Source organism: Rhinatrema bivittatum, chromosome 1, assembly GCF_901001135.1.
Source record: "Rhinatrema bivittatum chromosome 1, aRhiBiv1.1, whole genome shotgun sequence".
Taxonomy (NCBI): Eukaryota; Metazoa; Chordata; class Amphibia; order Gymnophiona; family Rhinatrematidae; genus Rhinatrema; species Rhinatrema bivittatum.
In genome coordinates this window covers 620,273,593-620,298,429 of record NC_042615.1, presented here as the reverse complement: position 1 = coordinate 620,298,429, position 24,837 = coordinate 620,273,593, and the positions used below count along the sequence as shown (strand labels likewise).

Below are 24,837 nucleotides of genomic sequence, written 5' to 3'. Positions count from 1 at the left end.
TGTTTATACACTCTCCAATTTACCCCATAGCTTTCCACTGTCTCTCACTCCTTCCCAATTCTTCCAGCTCCTTCATCTCTTCCTCTCTCCCCACCATTCAGCCATCTCACAACTCCGCCACCAGTCCTACTCGTTATCACCCAGCCCTATAATCACATCCCCCGTTCATACCCACCAGACTCACGTCCCAACTATTAGGGTCTGTGGCCCCACCATGGACGGAAACCCAGGAAGTGGAGTAGACAAGTACAGAGGCGCGGGCTGCCTCTCGGAAAGTCCCCACTCTTCTCCCATCTCCTCCACCCTATCCCCCGGATCCCGCTCTCTTCCCCACTCTCACCAGCAGCGGTGGCTTTGGATATAGATATGGATATAGATAGATATAGATATATATATATATGTATATATATACTTTTTTTAAGGAACACTTCCCCACTATGACGCCAGCCGAGAAATCTCCGAGCCCCGACCTCCTCCACGGCGGTCATTTCCGCCCTGAACCGGAAGTCCTGCCCACCATGGGGGAGGGGCCCGCGAGCAGACACCGGGCAGCCAGTGCTGAGTGAGACGCCCTGTTATCTCCACTTCCTGGCTCGGGGCTCCTCCCCCCGTCTCTGTGGGGTTCCTGCAGCGCAGTGTTTCCTCTCTTCCTCTTGCGGTAGTTTTTCCTTTTTGCTTTTCCCCCTTTCCATCTAACCGGGATGCAGATTTAGGGGACATTTCTCATTTGTCTTGCTCTTCCTTTTTAAAATCATTACAAAGTAAATTTGCTGCTTATGGTGTGATCTGACTTGTATCAGGCAGGAGAACTGGGATTTTGGGTAGCTTTATTTCATTCTTTTTTTCTTCATCGTCTGTTTAAAAAATGTGGTAGAAAGGTGACATTTAACAGCCTTTTTATTTATAATGTTACCATTTATTTTCCTTAGCAAAATGTCTCGGCCAAGCAGTGTTTCCCCGAGGCCCAGCAGTGCCCAGTCGGGCCCCTCTGGTTCTGGAAGAGCTAAAGGACTAAAAGACATCCGGATTGATGAAGAAGTGAAAATTGCCGTCAATATTGCACTGGAGAGATTTCGCTATAGCGATCAGAAGGGTGAGAGCTGGATGGTGTAATTATTACAGTTTGGCTGTGTGGCATTCCAGAAGCCATATCAGTCCTGGATTCTTTGCAGGTTGTGATAAATACTATGTCAGCCAAATAAAATGTATGTTAGTCTGCAAATAACTCTGCAGTTTGCTAGTGACAGTTGTGTTGGCATTTTTGTTGCGTGCTAGATTATAACAGTCAGTATTTGCCAGGTTAAATATTTGGAAACTGTCAAACTTGAACTATAATTGGCAATGTATTTATGTAGTATGCAAAGAATTCTGAGTTCCATACTATGAGACAAGGTAGTTGATCTACTGGAAAAATGTTGTTATAATTATAATTTTGTATTTATAGTCTGTCTTTTATGATTTCAAAATGGATTGCATTCAGGTACTATAGGTATTTCCCTATCCCTAGAGTGTTTATTGCATCGGCCTATTAGACTGTAAAGTGTGCCCAGTTTAGGGCACAGGTTAATGAATGGTTGGACACACGTTTTGGAAGTGCATCCATAACCCCTGATGCAATAAGGGCATCAGCACCTCCAAAACGCACATCCATACAAAGGTGTAGCTAATAGCGCTCATGTAAATGCTATGTCGATGAGGCTATTAGCTATTATCCCGCAATGCAAAATATCGCCGTGTGCTCAAGATGCACTTTTTAACCTGCTTAATTTTACACCTGCTCCGGAGCGAGTTTAAAGTCTTGCTGTGCATCAAGAGGTCTATTTAAAAACAAAAAATACTGCTTTTCTGTGGTTCCTCCTACCTAGGATGGTCGCGATACAAGTAGGAGGCACCACAGAAAGCAGCAGACCGTGTATATTGTGCTGGTAAACTCGCTGCCATGGGATAAAATGGATGCTTGTAAATTGAGCATCCGTTTTGGTAACCCACAGACAGCCATGTCTCCTGGGCGCCCGATGCCAAGGATGTGCTATCCCGCACAATTTATCCCTAGTGAGTCTGTTTTAGCATGGCAGCTCATTTACATATTGCATCAGACACCCAGGAGAGGTGGATGTGCAAATGTTACAAAATGGGCGCCCAGTTTGGACGCACGTTTTTTACATGCGCTTTTTCATTGGCCCACAAGTTTGTACCTGAGGCAATGGAGGGCAACGTGGCTTGCCCAAATTCATAAGGAGGATGGTTGGTAAATGTGCATTTTGTAGAGAATTTAGACTCTAATTCTGATTATTTCTGCAATAAATTACCTAGAATTCAGGGTATATGCTGGCTGCATCTGCTGTGTAAGTTAATTCATTTCCTGTTGGATCTTCCCTTTCACTCACCCTACTTCCTGCTATATAGAGACTGAGCCTTGATTGGGGGTGGGAATTTCTGGATTGCTTGCTCAGGGAGTAACTGACATACACAGTTATTGTCGATCTATAACAGTTATTGTCTTTAATAAGTTATTGTCGATCTATAACCAAGATATGCAATGGTTCCACGATCACTTCACATTCCACACTTCTAAGAGACCAATAAGAAAAATGCACCAAGCCAAACTCGCTTCTTACTCACTTAAACACATTAAACACGTGGCCACTAGAGAACACTCTTTCACTATAGCCGGAACTAACATTTGGAACAAAATTCCCACTGATCTGCGTCTAGAACCCTGCCACAAGAAATTTAAGCAGAACCTCAAAACCTGGCTGTTTGAACAAGCTTACTCTCATTGACCATTTCTTCTCCTGAATATCCGATTAATCGTTCCTGCTTCTTCCTGTTTCTACGATCCTCTTCCGCTCACCCGTTTAGATGTTTCTCACTGCTAAAATTGACAATTTCTGTCTCTGATTGCCCGATTAATACTTAACTTGCTATTAACTATGGAATGTGTTTATCTTTGGTTTATTGTATTTGTTCTTATTCTTGTTATTAATTGATTTATATTATGTCCACTGTAGTTCATATTGACTGTAAAGCTTGTTGCTGATTTATTGTTTATTGTAAACCGAGGTGATGTTTTTAACGTGCCGCGGTATATAAAAAAAAAATAAAATACACAGAGTTAAAGGATAAGGGGAACAGTGAGGAATTCAAAGTTTGTGCTTGATGTTACCATATCTATATTCAGCTTTCTGAGTTATAGAGGGTAATTGATAGACTTAGGGCTGAAGTAGAATGGATTAGACTAAGAAAAAACTTATAGACAGACTGCCTGATGTAGTAGCAGTAACAAAGAGACCTCCAAAATAATGAAGGGTGTCTATCTGACTACAGTCTTGGGGAGAACTTGGACTGTCATGTCCAGTTCCTATACAGAAAGTTTATTTATTTATTTGAAACTTTTATATACCGGTATTAGTATGCATACATCATACCGGTTCACATTGTAACTAAAGGCAGAAATTACAATCAACAGGGGGGGGAAAACAAGGAGGATTATACAAAGAGCAGGGGGCATAGAAATTAAAGCATTAAAACTGTAACAAGCTATTTACAGGACTATATACAAGTTTAAGCAGGTTACTTACAAGAGTAAAAGCAGGGGGCATAGAAATTAGAGCATTGGAGCTGTAGTATAGTTGTGATGTAGGAGCAGCCACCAGAGTCAGTGAGTAAGGTAAATGGACAAGATGCATTAAAGGCTTTTCCCCGTTTTGTGTCTATGGTGAAAAATGTCAGTACCTCTGGTCTTATGAGGGGTCCTCTGCAACAAGGTTCATCTTGCCTGCACCTTCTGACAAATCTTTCAGATAGCACCATCACTTTCCCCTCTGGTGCGAGAGCTTATGTTTGCCGGGCTGGAGCTTCCCTGCTGTAATAACAGTGACAGAAGTAAGCTCTGATATTGGCTTTCTCTGGGGGCATCATCAGAGGGGAACCCTCCCTGGCCAGCCTCCATATCAGAAAAAGTCTCTCCTCAGGGGTGTAGCGTTCATAGTGCACAACTTTAAAAAGGGGTATGCCCTGCACCACCAACTTTAGATGCTGTCACTGCCTCCCCCCAAGTTCCAGTCTTCTTTTCCCCAGCTGGCACCTGTATGTCATTGCACTTCAGCTCAAGTACAAGGGCCTCCTCCCTCCTGCAGCCCCACAGTGAAAATTCTATTTGAAATGCAAGGCTCTGTATCTACAGAGGCCCACATTGTTCAAATGTCTGCCGTTAGAACTGTGTGGCCCTGTGTATTTCTAAAAGCAGATGTCTGAACCATGCAGGGCTCTTTAGATACAGAGCCCTGTAGTTCAAATGGGGAATGTTTCACTGTGGGGCTGGAAGCAGGGAATGGTGAGGTGAGGGGGGCAACAGGAGAAGAATAGGGATCAGGGGCTGGGGTAGTGCAGGGGAATAATGGAAGGCAGGGACTGAGGGGAAGATCAAGGGAGGAATGGGATTGGGGGATTGGATGAGAACATGGGAAGAATGGGATTTGTGGCCTGGGGGACCTCATGGGAAGAATGGGATTTGGGGACTCAAGGAAAGCAGGTACTGGGATGGAGAGTAGGGGAAGAGCAGGGACATGTACTGGGGGCAGGGTTAAGAGCTGGGAACTCTTAACAGAGTTGGGGGGCAGAGCAGGGACTTGAGAATGGTGGAGAGCTGGGACTTGGGGGGGGCAGTGGGGGGAAAGATTGGATGAGGGGGGTATGAATGCGGGTATAAGATGGGGGTAAGAGGCAGGGAATTATTGGAAGGTGGTGTGAACTTCCTGGAGAGAGGTGAACGGCAGTGGAAAAGGATTGGAGGGGTGTGAGGAAAGGGATGGGTCTGTGAAGGGGGTGATAGGTGATGGGAATGGAGCTGGGGAGCCGGTAGGGGGTAAGAGACAGAAGAATGGGCTGGAAGCCAGGGAAGGAATGAGTGACAGGGAAGGAGCAGGGGCTAGTGAGGGGAGAGAGCACAGGCAGGTAAATGAGGTTAGGGTAAGTACAGAGGGTGGTGAAAATGGGGTCCTAGAGAATGGGTGAAAGACAAAGGGGAGTAAGATGCTGCAGAAGGAGTGAGAGACAGGGAGACTGGGAGGGTTAGAAGGGGTTTGAGGAAGGGGATGGAGAACTGGTAGATAGTGAGAGGTGAAAAGAAGGAGACAGCACTGGATGGTTAAAGAGGGGAGAAGAAGGGTGACATTTAATTTTGAATGGATAGAAAGGCAAAGAAGAGAAACGGAGAAAAAGATGAAAGGGAGGGATCAATGTCTGCGACAGTGGAAGGGAAGAAGACAGGAGGAGGGAGGAAATGGAAAGTGGAATGAAGGAAGAGACAAATGCCCAGACAACAAAGGCAGAAAATGTTATTTTCAGTTTTGAGAGAGCTGAATGTGTCAGGTGTAGGAATGTGCATTTCTTATATCTTTGCATTTTGCTCAGTTCAGGAGGAAATGCATTTCAGTTTCTTTTTCTCTGGTGATGCACTGCATACAGAATTGGGCTTCTTAGGGTTTCCATTTCAGTTTTTGTCTGCATTTTTCTGTTTTTAATTTGTGGTCTCTTATTTTGTATTAGGTAAGGGTCAGTTTGTGTTCTATATGTGTCTTTGAGGTCATGGATTCTACTAGCATGTAGTGTCTGACATTTGTTTTTCCAGTAGAAGCTATATTGTTTTTCTAGGGCTTCTAAGAAAACAAAAAAGTCATGGGATAGGAGGCGATGTCCTTTCATGGATTACAAATTGGTTAAAAGACAGGAAACAGAGAGTAGGATTAAATGGTCTATTTTCTCAGTGGAAAAGGGTAAACAGTGGAGTGCCTCAGGGATCTGTACTTGGACTGGTGCTTTTCAATATATTTATAAATAATCTGGAAAGGAATACGACGAGTGAGGTTATCAGATTTGCGGATGATACAAAATTATTCAGAGTAGTTAAATCGCAAGCAGATTGTGATAAATTGCAGGAAGACCTTGTGAGACTGGAAAATTGGGCATCCAAATGGCAGATGAAATTTAATGTGGATAAGTGCAAGGTGATGCATATAGGGAAAAATAACCCATGGTATAGTTACATGATCTTAGGTTCCATATTAGGAGCTACCACCCAGGAAAAAGATCTAGGCATCATAGTGGATAATACTTTAAAATCATCAGCTCAGTGTGCTGCGGCAGTCAAAAAAGCAAACAATGTTAGGAATTATTAAGAAGGGAATGGTGAATTAATGGTGATATGATATGTACTGTTTGCACATGAATGTCGGTATATAAAAGTTCAAAAAATAAAACGGAAAATGTCATAATGCCTCTGTATCGCTCCATGGTGAGACCGCACCTTGAATACTGTGTACAATTCTGGTCACCGCATCTCAAAAAAGATATAGTTGCGATGGAGAAGGACCAGAGAAGGGCTATCAAAATGATAAAGGGGATGGAACAGCTCCCCTTTGAGGAAAGGCTGAAGAGGTTGGGGCTGTTCAGCTTGGAGAAGAGATGGCTGAGGGGGGATATTTATTTTATTTAAGATTTTTTATATACCGGTGTTAGTGTGTACATCACATCGGTGTTATGGCTATGGCTGCAGTGCAACCGCCTCACCACCAGGGGTCCCTCTAGTGCTGGCTCTCCTGACAGGCCCAGTCCATCTCCCCTGTCCACTCTATGTTCTGGGCTGTCCCTTATAACCCTGCCTGACAGTTCCCTCGGGGCTTCGGCATCGAGCTCGCCTGGGCTCCCTGCTCTAGCCTTCCTTCCCTGCTTGCTGTGCGTTTGGTCCCAGGACCTTGCCTTGCGCGGCCTTCGGGCCTTATTCCTTGCCTTGCCTTGTGCGGCCTTTGGGCCTTATTCATTCCTTGCTCTGACCTGCCTTGCCCTGCTTACGGTGTGTGGCCTACGGGCCTCCTGTGTGTGTGTGGCCTATGGGCCTTCTGACCTGCCTTGCCCTGCTTACTGTGTGTGGCCTACGGGCCTTCTGTGTGTGTGTGGCCTACGGGCCTTCTGACCTGCCTTGCCCTGCTTACTGTGTGTGGCCTACGGGCCTTCTGTGTGTGTGTGGCCTACGGGCCTTCTGACCTGCCTTGCCCTGCTTACTGTGTGTGGCCTACGGGCCTTCTGTGTGTGTGTGGCCTACGGGCCTTCTGACCTGCCTTGCCCTGACCCAGCCTGAACCCAGACACTGCTATCTGCCGCCTGCCCTGACCCAGCCTGAACCCAGACACTGCTATCTGCCGCCTGCCCTGACCCAGCCTGAACCCAGACACTGCTAATTGCCGCCTGCCCTGACCCAGCCTGGACCCAGACACTGCTAATTGCCGCCTGCCCTGACCCAGCCTGGACCCAGACACTGCTAATTGCCGCCTGCCCTGACCCAGCCTGGACCCAGACACTGCTACTTGCCGCCTGCCCTGACCCAGCCTGGACCCAGACACTGCTACTTGCCGCCTGCCCTGACCCAGCCTGGACCCAGACACTGTTTCTAGCCATTCCTGTCTCTCTCCACCTGGAGCCACCCTTCTGGGTGGTGTTCACCACTCCTGACCGGAGCCCATTCGTAACAATCGGTTTACATTATAACAGTAGCTTGGAAAATACATTAAACAGGGGAGTAATAAGGCATGTGATAGAGGTCTTTAAGATCATGAGAACGAGTAGATGTGAATCGGTTATTTACACTTTCGGATAATGGAAGGACTAGGGGGCATTCCATGAAGTTAGCAAGTAGCACATTTAAGACTAATTGGAGAAAATTCTTTTTCACTCAACGCACAATTAAGCTCTGGAATTTGTTGCCAGAGGATGTGATTAGTGCAGTTAGTGTAGCTGGGTTCAAAAAAGGTTTGGATAAGTTCTTGGAGGAGAAGTCCATTCAAGTTTACTTAGGGAATAGCCACTGCTATTAATTGCATCAGTAGCATGGGATCTTCTTGGTGTTTGGGTACTTGCCAGGTTCTTGTGGCCTGGTTTGGCCACTGTTGGAAACAGGATGCTGGGCTTGATGGACCTTTGGTCTGACCCAGCATGGCAATTTCTTATGTTCTTGCAGTGCTGCTTTTTCCCAGGTACAGTTGCTGCTGTTTAAGTCATGAGACTTAAACAGCAGCAACTGTATTTTTGCAGGTTTTCTATATAAGCTCTGTCTTTTTTTTTTTTTTTTTTAAGGGTTTTTTGATACTTCAAAAAGTTTTTGAAAGTTGTTTGTGTGACATTAGAATTTGATTTTTTTTTTTTTTTGCTATGGTGAGTTGATGTGGTCCTATCTCTTTTTTAATTTATTTATTTATTAATTTTATATACCGACATTCGATCTGAGATATCACATCGGTTTACATTCAGATACTGTAGGTATTTCCCTATCCCCAGAGGGCTTACAATCTAAGTTTTGTACCTCTTGGAACGTGTATCCCCTTTGTGTACCTTAGCAGAGGTGGGAGGGGGCATCTTATCCTATCCCATCCTTTGCCTCAGGCAGCAGATTGCCATGAGCCGTTTCTGGCTGCTGATACCAGTTAGTGTTAAAGAACATAAGTTGCTATACTGGGTCAGACTGAAGGTCCAGCATCCTTTTTCCAACAGTGGCCAATCCAGGTTACAAGTACCCAAACAGTAAACAAATCCCGGCGCGCACATGTTATAAAATCACGCGTCCATGTGTGCGCGTCGGGTAGCACACGCACATCTTTTTAAAATCTACCCTTTAGGGAATAGCCACTGCCATTTCCGGCGTTAGTAGCATGGTATTTGTTTACTGTTCGGATACTTGCCAGGTACTTGTAGCCTGGATTGGCCACTGTTGGAAACAGGATGCTGGATTTGATGGACCTTCGGTCTGACCTGGTATAGCAGCTTCTTATGTTCTTTATCAGTAACTGGTGTCAGCAGCCAATTTAGGAGCGGACTGGGAGGGAACTTTCCTACCCCCTATCCTAATCTCCCTTTCCCTTCCCCTCTCCTCCCCACCCTCTAAAACCTTTTTTAAAAATTTTATTACCTTTTATTTTGCAAGTTACTTCAGGGTCCGACCTGAAGTAACTTGCGCGTGTTGGCAGCCGGGACAGCGAGGGAATGGCACTGTCCTGGCCCACCCCATCCCGCCCCCTTTTAAAGCCCCGGCACTTACATGCATCCCGGGATTTACGCTTGTGGCTGGGCCCGTTTGAAAATTGGCCTGGCGCGCAAGCCCCAGGATTTACGAGCGCCGGGGTTTTAAAATCCGGCCTTAAGTCAGTTCGATTAAGCTCTGTTCCTGCTCTGGGCTGCCATCCCTCTGAACTTCCTCCCACCGCCTGCCATCATCAGCAAAGGCCTGCTTAATGTCGCAAATGTTAGCAAGTCAAAGGAGACATTTTGGGCCTGGCCTTTATTTGGATTTATTAAAGTTTTTTATTAATTGCTAATGCCTTAGCCGTAAGCAAATTACACATCAACATACATATAATAAATATATTGTTATAAATTTATAATGTCAGGCTGGGGGAGGCAGTTCAAAGGATTGGTCACACGGCAGCAGCAAATTTTCTGAGGTGCCACCAACTTCAGCAGGCACTTTCTGCTCCTGGCCCTCCTGACCACGATATCAGAGAGGGAAGCCACCTGGCATGCCGTTGGCAGAGGAATAGACGCATTCATAGTGAGGGGTTGTGGGTTAGGAAACTGTCATGGGGAGAGGGAAGCCATTTGTTTTACAGGTGCCTCAGCTTGCAGGGATGGGTAAGCGTTCTTGATAATAGCTAGAGAAATATCAAAGGAGGTGAGCTGGATATCATTGTGCACATAGATAAATACCACCTGACTAATGAACAGTTAGTAACCACTCAAAACCAGTTCAGAGAGTTGTGGGAGGGGTATTGGGCAGATAGCCAAAACATTGACTTTCTCAGAAGTTCCTCCTGCCTATAACAGGGGAGCAAATTGAATTGTCCTTAAAAAGAGCTTCAATTCATATTTGAAAGATGGGTGCAAGGGAAAAGGTTTTGTATATATTGGTGACTAGGGATGCACTTGGGAGGACAACAGACTGTACAGAAGGCTTTCATTAGGCCAGAATTTAAACTAAGTATGGGGAGGGGTAGGAGCAAACTGCTGTCCCCTAACAAGTCAGAACAGGTGAGTTAAACTGAGTAAGCTCTGAAGAGAGCCTGAAATTGACCATGCAATAACATATGGAATGCAGAAATGAGGACAGCTGATACACAAGAAAAAAATAAGAAGAGCACATAAGGAAATGAGGGAAGTGGCACATTATCTTAGAGATTCATGTGTACAAATGCTTGAAGTTGTTAGCAAAATCAATGATTTGGAGGCCACCAATATAGTTCTTTAAGGAGATAATAGAAATACTACAGGCTGGTTAGTCTTACATTGATGGCCTTTAATACTCATCTACTCAGGATGGTAGCGAGCAATGGGGAAGACAACAAAAACTGAGTTGGAATCTAGAATCTAGTAGGTTGCAGGATCCCAGGTAGCAAGCAAATCTGATCAATTTCTTTGGTGATTAGAGAATTCGATTAAAGGTGTCCATTGGATGTGGTGGTTTATTTTGATTTCAGTAAAGCTTTTGATACTGTCCTGCATTGGAGGCTCATAATTAAACTGAGTAGCCTGGAGATGGACCACAGGCTGGTGGACTGGATTAGAATCTGGTTGAAGACTAGACGACAGAGGGTAATTATAAGTGGAACTCGCTCTGAGGAAAGCAAGATGGTTCATGGAGTGTCTTTGGGGTCTGTCGTGGTGCCAGTTCTGTTCAATATTTTTGTGAGTGATACTGCAGAGAAATTAGGAGGAAACGTTTGCCTTTTTGCAGGTAACACCACGATCTGCAACACAGTGGACACCACTGAAGGAGTAGACAGAATGAGAAGTGATCTGAGAAAACATGAGGAGTGTTCATGTGCTTGGCAGTTTAGATTCAGTACAAAGAAGCTCAGAATTATGCATTGTGGTGCATGTTAGGGGCTGAGATACTGATATGTGCAAACCAGGAGAAAGATCTTGGGGTGATTGTGTCTGATCTAAAGGTAGTGAAACAGTATTTTAAGGCAGTGGCCAGAACTAGAGGGATGCTAGGTGCATTGGAAGTGGCATAACAGCAGGAAAAAAGGAGGTGATAGTGCCTCTGTACAGGTTATTGGTGAGATTATGACCAATTTTGGAGGTCATACCTCAGAAAGGTTATAGAGAGGCTGAAGGTGGTCAAGAGGGAGGCTACCAAAATGATACAGGGTCTGCACCAAAAGGCATATTAGTGACTTGAGAGGAGAGAGAGGGGAATTTGGTAGAGACATTAAACTACCTCAAATGTACAAATCGGGTACAAGAAGCAAATCTTTGTCAAAGAAAAAAAATGCAGCAGAACAAAGGTTCATGAAATGAAGTTCCAGAGGGTAGGCTTGGGAGCAATAGCTGAAAATATTTCTTCACGGAAAAGGTGATGGATGCAGAGAATGGATTCCTAGTGGAAATAGTGGAGACAAAAACGGTAGCAGAAGGCATGGGATAAGCACAGAGGATCCCTAGTGGTGAGGAGGTGAAGGGGATGTTGGGACTCAACTGGAATCCGGGGCATTCCTCCAGAAGTGAGGTAGGATGGACTGGATGGACCCGGTGGTCCTCCTCTGATGTCATAGTCTGTGGCAGGGATAATGACAGGGTTGAGAGGTTGAAGAATTGCAAACAACCCACGTCTTCCTCTGGTGTAGAGATGGGGAAAAGTGATGAGGACAAAACAAAGGGAGGTGCCAGTAGATTTGTGGTGGTCGGGTACAATCCAGGAAAACCATGGGGATCCAGGAGGCTGGATGTTCAGGCAACAGCCTCACTTATTTTGGTATTTTAGATTATTACAAAGCTTGAAGATAAGACATAGGGGGTCCAGGTATTGGATTAACTATGGGATCTTAATACTCATCTACTCAGGATGGGTACTTGCCAGGTTCTTATGGCCTGGATTGGCCACTGTTGGAAACAGGATGCTGGGCTTGATGGACCCTTGGTCTGACCCAGTATGGCATTTTCTTATGTTCTTAATGGGGAAGTCAACAAAAACTGAGTTGGATAGGGAATAATATCCTGTAAGTGGTCAAGATCCTATGACTCGCAGCTGGTATATATCCTTACACCGTAGTACAACTGTGCAGACCAGCAGGCAAAGGAGGATTAGGCAGGGAAAGCAGAAGAAAAAATGCTCAAAGGAGGCGAAAACTGCCCAGTTGTTAAAAGGAGGAGATAAAATCTTCAGGTATAAACCTAGATTGTGAGCCCTCTGGAGACAGGGAAATATCTGGAGTACCTGAATGTAATCCGCTTGGAAGTGCCTAATAAGCAGAATATAAATCAAACAAATAAATACATTAAAAAATCTCTAGATACATGAGAGTGAGACAAAAATCCAAAGAGAATAAGTAAGAGAGAGGGAGTTTTGCAAAGAGGAGAGCTGCAGAAAACAGAAATCTTACAGAAATTCTTGTATTGGAATTGACAGAAGAAAGGGAAGGTGCTGGATGTAAGGCAGGCAATGGCAGAAATGAGTATGAAATGTTTGCTAACTCCATCTACAGCGGAGGAGGTAACTGAAGTACTTACCCAAAGGGGATTGGATAGGGCCCCCTCGCATCTCTGCTCAGTATTTGCCTTTGAAGACAGGGGAGGTTTGAGAGATTGAAGAACAGAAGTCCCCCTCCACAACAGTGAGTACAAAGAGGAGAGAAAGGCAGTGAGGTAGCTGTAAGTCTGTCTTCAGTAGTGGGCAAAGCTAAGGAAAAACACTGCTAAAGTTAAAGATCGTGCTGCTCTGGGAAGCAAGAAGATTGCAGGATCCCAGACTGCATGGTTTGACACAGGGAAGATGCCATCAGACTTGATATAGTTTTTTTGTTTTAACTTTTAATAAGGCACATATAGTGTAATAGCAACAGTAGGTGTGGTGGATGTCACATTTTCATTTCAATAAGGCTTTTTGCACTCTTCTACATAAGCAAGCAAACAAGGACAGGAAGCTGTTACTTGGGCGAGTTGCTGGTTGAGCAATAGAACTCCATGAGTAGAGGTCAGCCGAACCCATTCTGATCAAGCTAGAATGGCTAGTCCAGTGGTTCCCAAACCTGTCCTGGAGCATCTCCAACTAGAAATTAGCATGCACTGCCTCCATGGCAGGCACATTTTATCTCATTCATATTCACTGTGAATATCCTGAAAACCTGACTGGCTGGGGGTCCCCCAAGACAGGATCAGGAACCTCTGGACTAGTAGGTACCCTAGGTCTCAATGCGAGGGCATTTCTTTTCAGTGTCTCTTAGTAGCATTGCAGAGGGACTTGAGGTAAAATATTCTTATTTACAGGTGATACTAAAATCGGTAACAGGGTAGACACTCTGGAAAGGGTGGAAATAATGAATGGAGACTTGAAAAACGGGGAAGAATGGTCAAGTTTTGGAAACTGTACTCCAGTACAAAATTTTTCATTTTTATATAGTTCTATCAAAACGCTCAAAACAGTGTACATACATAAAATAAATACAGTATAAATAAGAAAAAGCAAAACCAAAAAAAAAAAGCTAAGATTCCATTATTAAATTCCTACGTGTAATATCAAGAATCTGGGGGCACAAACATTGATTCACATTTTATTAATTAGATGTTCAAGATGTAACATGACTTAAGCAGGAATAGATGAGATGACCTGAAGATTGCCAGTCAGTATAATAAAGCAACAGGGAAAGCTAATAGTAAGTTTGGTTGCACAAGTTGACTTAGCAGCAGGAAAAAGGAGGTAATATTGCTTTCTATAGGTCACTAGTAAAGTGACCTTGAGCAATGTGTTGGAAGCAGTTAAGAGGCTATTAAATCAATACAGAGTCTACAATACAAACCCTAACAGAGATTTGAGACACTTAAAATGTACTCGCTGGAGGATAGAACTGAAAGGGAGATATGATAGAAACATTTAAATATTGGACAGGCTTCAGTAAAGTACAGGACAGCACAGATTTCCTTAGAAAAATACATTTAAAAGATAGGTGGGAGGGAGGAAGGTTTAGTGAACAGGACTTGCCTAACGGCAGAGGTGATACAAGAAAAATTGTGAGAGAATTTTAAACATTTTTGGGACAAATACAAAGGGCAATAGAAACGGGGTTGAGAGGAAGCATTAATGACCCGGGGATGGGAAGAGACTGGGTGTTGGTTTAATAATGGGAGCTTGTACGCTCATTTACCCAGAATGGTAGAGAAGCAAATATGGAAGCCAACAACCCTGACTTGGATAAGAAACAGTGTCGCGCAAGATTATGTGGCTGACACAGCTAGGATGTATCCTTAGCTAAAACAGGGTAGGCAGAAACATCCGAGCAGATTGTGTGGGCTTAATTGGTTCTAATCTCCTGCCATCTAGTATATTACCTGGAGCTAGCATGATCTAACTGCATGCAGGGCAGTCAGAATGAGAGCATAGGGAGGAAAGATGAGAAGGACAAAGGTTTTGCTATTGTTTGAGGTAGCCAATGATTTTCATCAGTGATTGCAGGGCGGTCATTAAGCATCTTTGCCTGGTGAGCTGCATCACTTTTGCGCTTTGCAGATGGTAGATGAGCATGGGCAGGGAGGAAAGTTTGTATATGTGCTTCAGGTTGCTTGTCTTATAGTTGATCAGGTACAAGACTTTTATTAATTGATCTCATTATCTGATGAAAGCAGTAGTTTGGGATACACATCCAAGCAGGTGGTATTAAAGCATGTAGTCAATTGGATGCTCGCATCATCCTAGAGTCTGCTTCTGATTTTCTGTAGCTGGGTCTCTGCTGCAAGTGAGGGACCTCATGATTTAGCAGGGTGAGCAGTAACCTAAAGGTGCTTATTTCTGGTGTGGGTAACAGATCTAGTGGGAAGGGCTGCAGACCAGTGGACTTGGCATGTTTTACTTTCTGAACCAAGCTGCTGCTTCTCCTTCTGGATAAAAGGAGGGGAGGAGGAAGCTGGTGATGAGAATGGCTCAGAGGCTCTTCTCGAGGAGAGCTGCCGCCCTCGGGATTTGCAGAGCCACCATAGGAGAAGAGCTCCTTCTTCCCATGACTTTCTCCTTCCAACTACTCAAACCTGGAAAGAGACTGGAACATTTTTGAGCAAGTGTGCATTTCAGGGAAAGACAGATGTTTTGGAAACATGAATGAGTGAACGTGAGAAAGAAGCAGAGAACTTGCTGGAGGTTTCAGGCTAAGAGAGAGGACAGGGTGAAAATTAAGCAGCCTTCCTTATTGCCAGTTGACTACCGGTATTTTTATTTAAAAATCAGCCTTCTGGAAAAGTACTGATTGCAAATATAGAAATAGCGATGAGAAGCTACAGTACAGATTGTATTTATCATTTGTGCAATTTTGCTAAGCACATGAAAACATTTTTCTGTTATGTATATGACCACTTAAATATTGATGCAAAAATAAGAAACTGTGGTTCCTTTCTCATTAAATGTTGAACTTTACAGGATGGTTAATGCAATATTTTGTTTTCCTCTTCAGAGACCGAATTTCCTTCTTCTTTGACCAGTACTGAAAGGGCATTTATACATCGACTTTGCCAGTCTCTTGGTTTGGTCTCTAAAAGTAAAGGGTAAGTTAGTGTTCGCCATCAGGGTGTGAGATCTAGATGTATATATCTGTATTATTATTACTCCATTCCTTCCGGTCCTGTCTACTGAAAATTTTCCCAAAGTGCTGAATGCCACCCCAAGAACATTGTAGGCGGGTCATTTTTGACTTGACCTTATTTTACTCTTCCGTTTTGTCTGTCATGTGCAAAGATGTAGGGAAAGCTTATGTCCTCACGAGCTCAGGCAAGACGATCTGAATAATAAGAAAAGATGGTTTCCCTCTACTCCCCCCTTACAGCTCCTTTCAGGGTGGAGGGAGGGGCTGGCTTTTATTATTAGTCGGATTACCTTTCCAGATCTCACCAGGATGTAAAATTGTGCTGACAGCATACCTTTACTTTGGAAATTAAAAGAGGCCAGGCACCTTTTTTTTTTTTTTTTTTTTTGGTGTGGCCTGGAGTTTCCTTCTGAATCTTTTGTGCTTATATTGATGGGAATTACTTTACTTCTTATAACAAACTAGTATTGTACCATTTTGGATACAGTGAATTCAGTTCAATTATCATTATTACTTTCCTCCCTTTATTCCCTCCTGCACGTCTCTCAGCCTCTCTTTCCTCACTTCAGCCACTGTAGCCCTCGTTCTTCCTTCCTTCTTCCCATTGCCCCTCTCCCACCTCCTGCAACCTTCTCATGCCCCTCCCCTCCACCTGCTTCAGTGCACATACTCTCCATTCTTCCTTCCACCTTTTGCAGCCCCCTTACCTTCCCGCCTCCTCTCTTCCCTCTTCATGCAACCTCTTCCCAATTAGAGCTCAGTAGGAGACTGTGGTGGCAAAACCTTTGGCCTTGATTGGAACCAGGAAAGGGAGCTGAAGCAGGTGGTGGGAGGGGGGAGGAGGAGGGTGGGGAAGGGAGGAGAGTGAGGCAGTGGTTATTAATGCTGGCACAGTTTCTATGTACAGCCAGTGCCCGACGAAAGAGATATGAATATTTTTCCAGCACTGAAACTCCAAAACGTGCAGTTTTTTTTACTTAGGGATGGTTGAGATGAACTGTTTTTTCTTCAGAGGGTAAGAATGAGGACTGAGGACCTCCTCTGCCATGTTAGAAGATGCGTAGTCCATACTTCTGTGTGATGTTGCTGTATGTCTATAAGAGAGTGAAAGTAATTGGGAAGTGCGTGAGGTGATGAGGAGCCAGAATAACAGAGAAGGTTTTGAGGGTAGAGGGTATGTGAGCAAGTGTATTTGGAAGAGATACTTCTTGAGGATAGAACAATAGTGGACATTGAGTGATAGCATGAATGTACGATGGTGCATGCAGAAACTAAAAATAAATCCCTGAAACATAATGGGGTAGATTTTCAAAAAACGCGAATAGGCGTACTTTTGCTGGCGCATCAGGCGCCAGCAAAAGTACGCTGGATTTTAGTAGATACGCGCGGAGCCGCGCGTATCCACTAAAATCCTGGATCGGCGCGCGCAAGGCTATGAATTCTGTATAGCTGCGCGTGCCGAGCCGCGCAGCCTACCCCCGTTCCCTCCGAGGCCGCTCCGAAATTGGAGCGGGCTCGGAGGGAACTTCCTTTTGCCCTCCCCTCACCTTCCCCTCCCTAACCCACCCACCCGGCCCTAAGCCCCCCCCTTACCTTTGTCAGGGGATTTACGCCTCCCAGAGGGAGGCGTAAATCCCCGCGCGCCAGCAGGTCGCTAGCGCGCCGGGACGCGACCTGGGGGCGGGTCCGGAGGGCGCGGCCACGCCCCCGGGCCCGCCCCCGGAACGCTCCCGACACGCCCCGAAAACGCCGCACGGTTCGGGCCCGCCCCCCTTCGAAAACCCCGGGACTTACGCGAGTCCCGGGGCTCTGCGCGCGCCGGTAGGCCTATGTAAAATAGGCTCACCGGCGCGCAGGGCCCTGCTCGCCTAAATCCGCCCGGTTTTGGGCGGATTTAGGCGAGCAGGGCTCTTAAAATCCGCCCCAATATGAATGAATGGATAAAATAGAAAAGAAAGAAAACATAGTGAAAAGGGAAGTAATGGGCCATATCTGGCCTTGCCATATACTTAGATGCACCTAAATATCGCTCTAGGTTGTTATCAGGTAGTGAAGCTTGCTGCTGCAGGCATAGTCAGTGCTTCAGATATGAGAAATGTTTGATTCCTGTCTTGGAACATAATAGTTTTCTTTATTTTCAGAAAAGGAGCAAACAGATACCTCACAGTCAAGAAAAAGGATGGGTCAGAAATGGCTCATGCAATGATGAGCTGCAGCCTGACCCACAACACAAAACATGCTGTCAGGAGCCTAATCCAGAGATTTCCTGTCACCAACAAGGAACGCACTGAACTCCTGCCCAAAACAGAGCGAGGAAATGTGTTTGCTGTTGAAGCTGGTATGTTTGTATTTACACGTTTAGACCTGTATTTTTCTTACAGCGCATTTGGAACCAGAGTTGGTATCTGGCATGATGAACCCTCATTCATAGCTACTCAAGGATGTTTCCCCTGCCTTATTTCCCCTCCCTAATTACTTTAGTCCAGTCACTGCAGTGATAGCCCTTGGCTGAGGAAGGGTGGGCCATGTGCCCGAGCTACTTATCTGCCCATTTTGGGGCAGATAAATTGGGCAGAGGACAAGAAACCCATTGCCCGTTCTTTTTGGACAAGTGGTTGCTCTCGAGACTACCAGTGTTTTCGGCCTTATAGGGGAGGTTCTTCCCAGAGGTCCTGTCTGTTTCTCAGGTGTCAGTCCTTTTGTCCCCGAGGCCCTCAAAAAGATGCAGGATTCAGAGGTGGATCCCCTCGTTCTTCCCAATGAAAGTTTGCGGGCTCACCTGTTGGGGCAGGGGATAGGTGGTTGCTTATCGCGTTTTTATCACAGGTGGGTCCAGATTACTTTAGATCAATGGCTTCTCGAAGTGATTTGGGACGGGTATGCTCTAGAATTTCTTCGCATTCCTCCAAATGAAGGCATTCATGGTCTCTCCATGAATGCCTCTCCATGGTCTCTCCATGAATGCAACTCCCCTCAGAAGAGTGTAGAAGTGGAAGTGACATTACAACCGCTGTTGAATCTTTAAGCGGTGATTCCTGTTCCCGAATCGCAGCAAAATATGGGCATATATTCCATTTATTTTGTTGTGCACAAGAAGGAAAGGTAGTTTCGGCCCATACTGGAACTTAAGGGTGTCAACCGACATTTACGAGTCATGCATTTCAAGATGGAAATGGTGTGTTCTGTCATAATGGTTGTTGAAGTAGAGGAGTACCTCACATCTCTGGATCCTGACTGAGGTGTATTTGCATTTTTCCCATCCATCAGGAACATTAGTGGTTCCTCCGATATGTTATCCTGGGTTGCCATTACCAGTTTCAGGTCTTGCTTTTTGGACTAGCCATGGTGCCCGGGACCTTTTCCAAGGTTGTGGTGATAGTGACGGCCCTTCGCAAGGAGGGCATTCTAGATCACCCCCATCTGGATGACTGGTTGATTCGAGCCAAGACAGTGGAAAAGAATATTCGCGCTTCCCGCGACTAGGCTGGGTGATGAATCTGACCAAGAGCAATTTGTAGCTGTCTCAGCTGGGAGTATCTTGGGGGTTCGATTTGATACAAGCCGAGGCAGAATATTTTTACCGGAGTTTTGGATGCACATGTTGATGCTGCGAGTTTGATCCGTGCAGAACTCTGTTCGTTCAACCATTTGGTCTTATCTGCAGGTTCTGGGGTTGATGGCTGCTGCATTAGAAGTGGTTCCCTGGGCAAGGGCACATATGTACCCTCTTCAGCGCACGTTGCTCTCCCGATGGAGTCCGCAGTCGCAGAACCATGTGGTGAGGTTGCTCCTTCTGTCAGAGGAGAGATCCCAGTTGGACTGGTGGTTACAGGCGGATCATCTCAGGAGGGGAATTTCCCTGACACACAGGATTGGTTGATACAACAGATGCGAGTCTCTAGAGCTGGTGGTCTCACTGTCAGGAGTTGGTGTTACAAGGGCGCAGGAATGCAGCAGAGCATCAGTGGAACATGAACAAACTGGAGGCACGAGTGCTTCTGTTGGCGTGCCTGCAGTTTGCCAAGTAGCTAGAGGCTCGAGCAGTCTGGATAATGTCCGACAATGCGATGACAATGACTTACCTCAATCATCAGGGTGGAACCAAAAGTCAACAGGTGTCGGAAGAGATAGATAGGCTCATGGTGTGGGCGGAGCAGCATCTCCTAAGCATCTCTGCCTCTTACGTTGCTGGGCAGGACAATATCAGAGCCAATTTTCCTCAGCATGAGAAACGTGGATCCAGGAGAATGGGAACTGGCAGATGAGGCTTTTGAGCTCCTGATGAACTGCTGGGACCTACCAAAACCAGACCTGTTGGCAACCTTCAACAACACAGTGGTTCAATGCTTCTTCAGTTGCAGGCAGGACCCAAAAGCAATGGGCATCGACGCTCTTGTTCAGGAATGACCATGCAGCGCCCTTCTGCATGCATTTACATCCTGGCCTCTGATAGGCAGGCTGATCAAGAAGATTGCAAGGCAAACAAACACCCTCTAGTGGCTTCGGATTGGGCTCGAAGGTCATGGTAATCCGATCTCCAGAGACCTCTGGTGGGCAGTCCCCTCAAGCTACTGTCTTGGATGGATCTGTTACATCGGGGACCATTCTGCATGAGGATTCATGTCGATTCTGTCTTACGGTTTGGCCATTGAAAGGGCTTGGTTGTTGAAGCGGGATTTTTCACCTGTGGTAATAGCCACTCTTCTTTGGCTCAGATATTTTCTACTCCTCTGTGTTAGAGTTTAGAGGGTCTTTGAGGCCTGGTGTTCTGAGCGAAGTACTCAACTGCTCAAGATGGATATTCCTTTGATTTTGGAATTTTTACAGGATGGCTTGTTTAAGGGTTTGACTCTTAACATCTTGAAAGTTCAAGTTGCAGCCCTGGCTTCTTATAGGGGGAAACATCTGAGCACAATGGAAAGGGAGTTAAGCTTCTTCACCTTCTGGTGGGACCTTAACTTGGTCCTCGAGTTTTTGGCATGTCTGACTTTTTGACTGCTGTGTACTCTTTCCTTGCAGCTGCTTAACCTGAAGACTACTACCAGAAAAACTATCTGTTAGGCACGTTGGATCTCTGAGCTACAGGCTCTTTCCTGCCCTGAGCCTTTGCTCCGTATGATTCTGGTACGGTTCAACTTCGGACTAGGCCCTTCTTTTTGCCCAAAGTGGTTTCAAAGTTTTATTTGACTAGATTCATTTCTCTGCCTGCCTTGGATGTGGATTCCCTGCTGGATTAAGGAAGTCATTATGGCAGCCATGTGGATGTTAAGATTGCCTTGCCGAAACAGATTAGACCACATTCCACGAGGGCTCAGGCGGTATCGTGGGAGAAACTTTTTGTTTGTTGTCACCTGCTGGAATTTGCTAAGCATCAACATAGTCATCTTTACACACCTTCTCCAAGCATTACTGCTTGGATGTTAGAGCTAGGGAGGATGCTGTGTTTGCGCGGGCAGTATTGACTGGACCATTGGCAGCCTCCTACCCTTTTTGAGATTAACCCTTGGTACATCCCATTTGTGGGGACTGACCTGCCCGAAGGCTGAGGAAGGAAAATTACTACTTACCTGATAATTTCCTTTCCTCTAACGGCAGGTCAATCCCCGACCCGCCCTCGGCTGCTGATGTTTATTTTGTGGTTGGCCTTTCTTTGAACGAGCTATGCAGAGTATGATTCCTGCTCTTCGTTGAAAACTGGTAAGTGGCTTTTCTAGCCCTTAATTTGCAAGATATGTTCTTTCTTTTGGCTGAGCTTCAGTGTCCTTTTGGTTGAGAAACATGAATGGTTGGCTGTTGATAATAATGTTCAGGTATAATCAGTTTTGTGCACAGTTTGGCTTTTCCAGAGAATACTGGCGGGCTGATGTCATGGCTATATAGCTGTTACGTCAGCTTTTGCTCCATCTCCATCTGCTGGCAGAGGTGCATAACCCACTCGTGGGTATTGACCTGCCTTTACTAGAGGAAAGGAAATTATCAGTTAAGTAGTAATTTCTCCATTCTGTAAAGAACCAAACTGCTTTAATATACAATTAGTTTGTCTATATTTTTGATAGCACCAATCTTTCTGTATTTGAAAGAATCAAAATTTTCAGGATGTTTATTCGGCTAACTTTGTTGACCAGACAGTTGAAAATGGACCCCTTAGGTACCAGCCCAAACATTTTAGAAAGTCTTTGCCAATTCTTTAATAGGTGGAGACGTATAAGATAAGTTAAAATTGCCCGACTCAGGCCGAGTTTCGCCACATACCAGTGGCTGCCTCAGGGGCTACAAATGAACATATATAAACAGAATAAATACATATAAAATCATACAACATTAAAATAAATAATTAAAAAACAGACCAATTACTTAAATAAAATTAAATTATAAAACAAACAGCATTAAGAACCTCACATAAAACAGAAATAGAACATGTATAAAACATCCATAAAACATGTCACATATACCAGAGAAAAGAGCATGTGAGCAACGTCATCAATATGTAGAGGAGACCTACATATATTTTGATACCTTAAATTTGAACACACTGAAAAATTCGCAATGGAATTCAAATTGCCATCCGCAGTATGGACATATCTGTAAAAATCATAACACTAAATTAAATATATTCAAACAACACAAGAAAAACAAAAGCAAAAAAGGGGGAAAAAAGCAAAAAACAAAACTAAAAAAACTAATAACTTGCAATGTGAATATGACACACCTTGGGGCAGATTTTAAATGCCCTGCGCGCGTAAATCCAGCTGGATTTACGCGCGCAGGGCTCTCGCGCACCGGCGCGCCTATTTTGCATAGGCTGCTGGCGCGCGCAGAGCCCCGAGACGCGCGTAAGTACCAGGGCTTTGTAAAAGGGGCGTGTCGGGGGCGTGCCCTGAGCGACGCGGCGTTTTGGGGGCGGTGACGCGGGCGTGGTTTTGGCCCGGGGGTGTTCTGGGGGCATGGCCACGGCCTCCGGACCAGCCCCCGGGACCGGAACACGGAGCGGGGCTGTCAGCCGGCGCGCGCAAAGTTACGCCTGCCGACAAAGGTAGGGGCGGGGGTTTAGATAGGGCCGGGGGGGTGGGTTAGGAAGGGGAAGGTGGGGGGAGGGCGAAGGAAAGTTCCTTCCGAGGCCGCTCTGAAATCGGAGCGGCTTTGGAGGGAACAGGCAGCGCGCGCTGGGCTCGCCGCGCGCAGGTTGCACAAATGTGCACCCCCTTGCACGTGCCGACCCTGGATTTTATAAGATATGCGCGGCTACGTGCGTTATCTTATAAAATCCAGCGTACTTTTGTTAGCGCCTGGTGACATAATTATACCAATGTTTAACAAACTATAGAAATGTATTACCAAACTAAATATTCAAAAATATACTTTGCAACTGTTGACACTAGGTTCTATAAAAAAAACGATCTCCCAAACTCAAGGCACAAAAACTGTCAAAAAAATACTTATTTTAATTTTTACTTCTGACGGAGCTGAAACCAATTGCTCAAAGAAGAAAAGAAATTCTAAGTCACTGCTAATCAAATATGTCATAATTAAAAAAATAAAACAATATCAATGTTATGCAAGAATTGCTGGTCGTGGCAACAAACTGTTTAGTGCTGCAGTTAAGTGACAGAAGAAATTCGGAGTCATTCCTTTACAAGTATGAATCATAATTAATAAAGAACAAATATCATGCAACTCTTGCTGGTCCTAGCAACAAACTATTAAATGCTGCAATTAAATTACAAGTAAAGGGAAAAAATATAATTCACCTAAAATAATTTGTATTAAAAATATATATTATGTGCGGATGGAAAAATATAAAAACTAATGAAATAAAATAATCAGATGTATGTAGGTCTCTTTCATTAAAATGCAAACAGAAAACTATAAGAACACAGAGAAATTGATGTCATTATTCATTACTGGGTTGACTGTACCCGGTGGGATCCACTTACTAGGTCTTTTACTATTGATTGATCTACATGTGGGCTGGAATCTGTTTTAGAAAAGAATTCTACAATCTTTAATTTTCTAGTGAATTTAAACAACTCAATTCTAGTGCGGAATGCATTGTAACTTTGCGTGGGAATGAAAGAAAGACCCTTATTTAAAGCACTGACCTGATGTTCATCTAATACCTTGGATATGTTAATAATCCTATTATTAATATCTGACTCTGATATCTGTGGTCCTGAAAGTGGTTGTAGTTGTTGTAGAAACTCCCTCTCCTTCCTCCTCTCCCTCTCCACGCCCCCCTTCCTCTGAAAAAAGATGTTGATGATTTTGGTTCAATAGTTTAATCTCTAGACTTTATAGCACCTTCCGCACTCCCAATTAAACATAAACATGACATTAGACCTCTAGGTCACCGCCCTTGTGGAAGATGTTCTGTCTGTAATGTTAATATGAAAACGTCGCATTTAAATATACCAGGAAGAGATAAAGTGTTTATGCTTACATCCTATACAACATGCAAAAGTAAAGGAGTCGTATATGCAGTTTTTTGTCCATGCAATATGATGTATATAGGTAAAACTATTAGAGAATTCAATAAGAGAATTATTGAGCATAAGAGCAACATTAATCGTTCTGTATCTGCCAAACCATTAGTAGAACATTCAATCTTAAAGAAACATAAGTTTAGTGATTATAGATTCTGTGTTGTGCAACAGCCGATCCCCAATTGGAGAGGAGGTGATTTTGATACCTTACTTTTACAACTAGAACAAGAATATATATATAATTTTAATACTCTTAGTCCAAATGGTTTGAATAATGACATCGATTTCTCTGTGTTCATAGTTTTCTGAATGCATTTTAATGAAAGAGACCTACATACATCTGATTTTATTTCATTAGTTTTTATATTTTTCCATCCGTACATAATATATTTTTTAATACAAATTATTTTAGGTGAATTATATTTTTCTAATGATTGACATACATCAGTTACCTATTTAGCTTGTACTTATTCTCCTTTTTCTGGTTTTCTTTATTTTAATTTTATTTTCCATTTTTTCTGATATTTATATTTTTTTCTGATATTTATATTTTTTGATAATCACTGTTTTAATTTATTCAATTCATTGAATTTATTTCATTTTGGTTCTTAATTACATTCAGTTTTTGCATTGCATCTATTTTCTCATGTCAATATACATTACCTTTTAATGTTGAACAAACATTATGCATTCATTTGACCAGAATACTGCCTTTAAAATTTAAAACTCATTTTTTAATTTAAATG

The 24,837-nt window shown here is 44.2% G+C and overlaps 1 protein-coding gene across 1 annotated transcript in view; it reads left to right on the top strand.

Moving 5' to 3' along the window:
- The first annotated feature begins 546 nt into the window (after window positions 1-546).
- YTHDC2 (YTH domain containing 2) overlaps window positions 547-24,837 on the top strand; it is a 237,604-nt gene continuing 213,313 nt past the window's right edge. Inside the window, 4 exon segments of the mRNA XM_029571517.1 lie at window positions 547-658; window positions 930-1,093; window positions 15,483-15,573; window positions 17,753-17,949. Coding sequence (XP_029427377.1) covers window positions 934-1,093; window positions 15,483-15,573; window positions 17,753-17,949 — 448 coding nt within the window. The 5' untranslated portion in view covers window positions 547-658; window positions 930-933.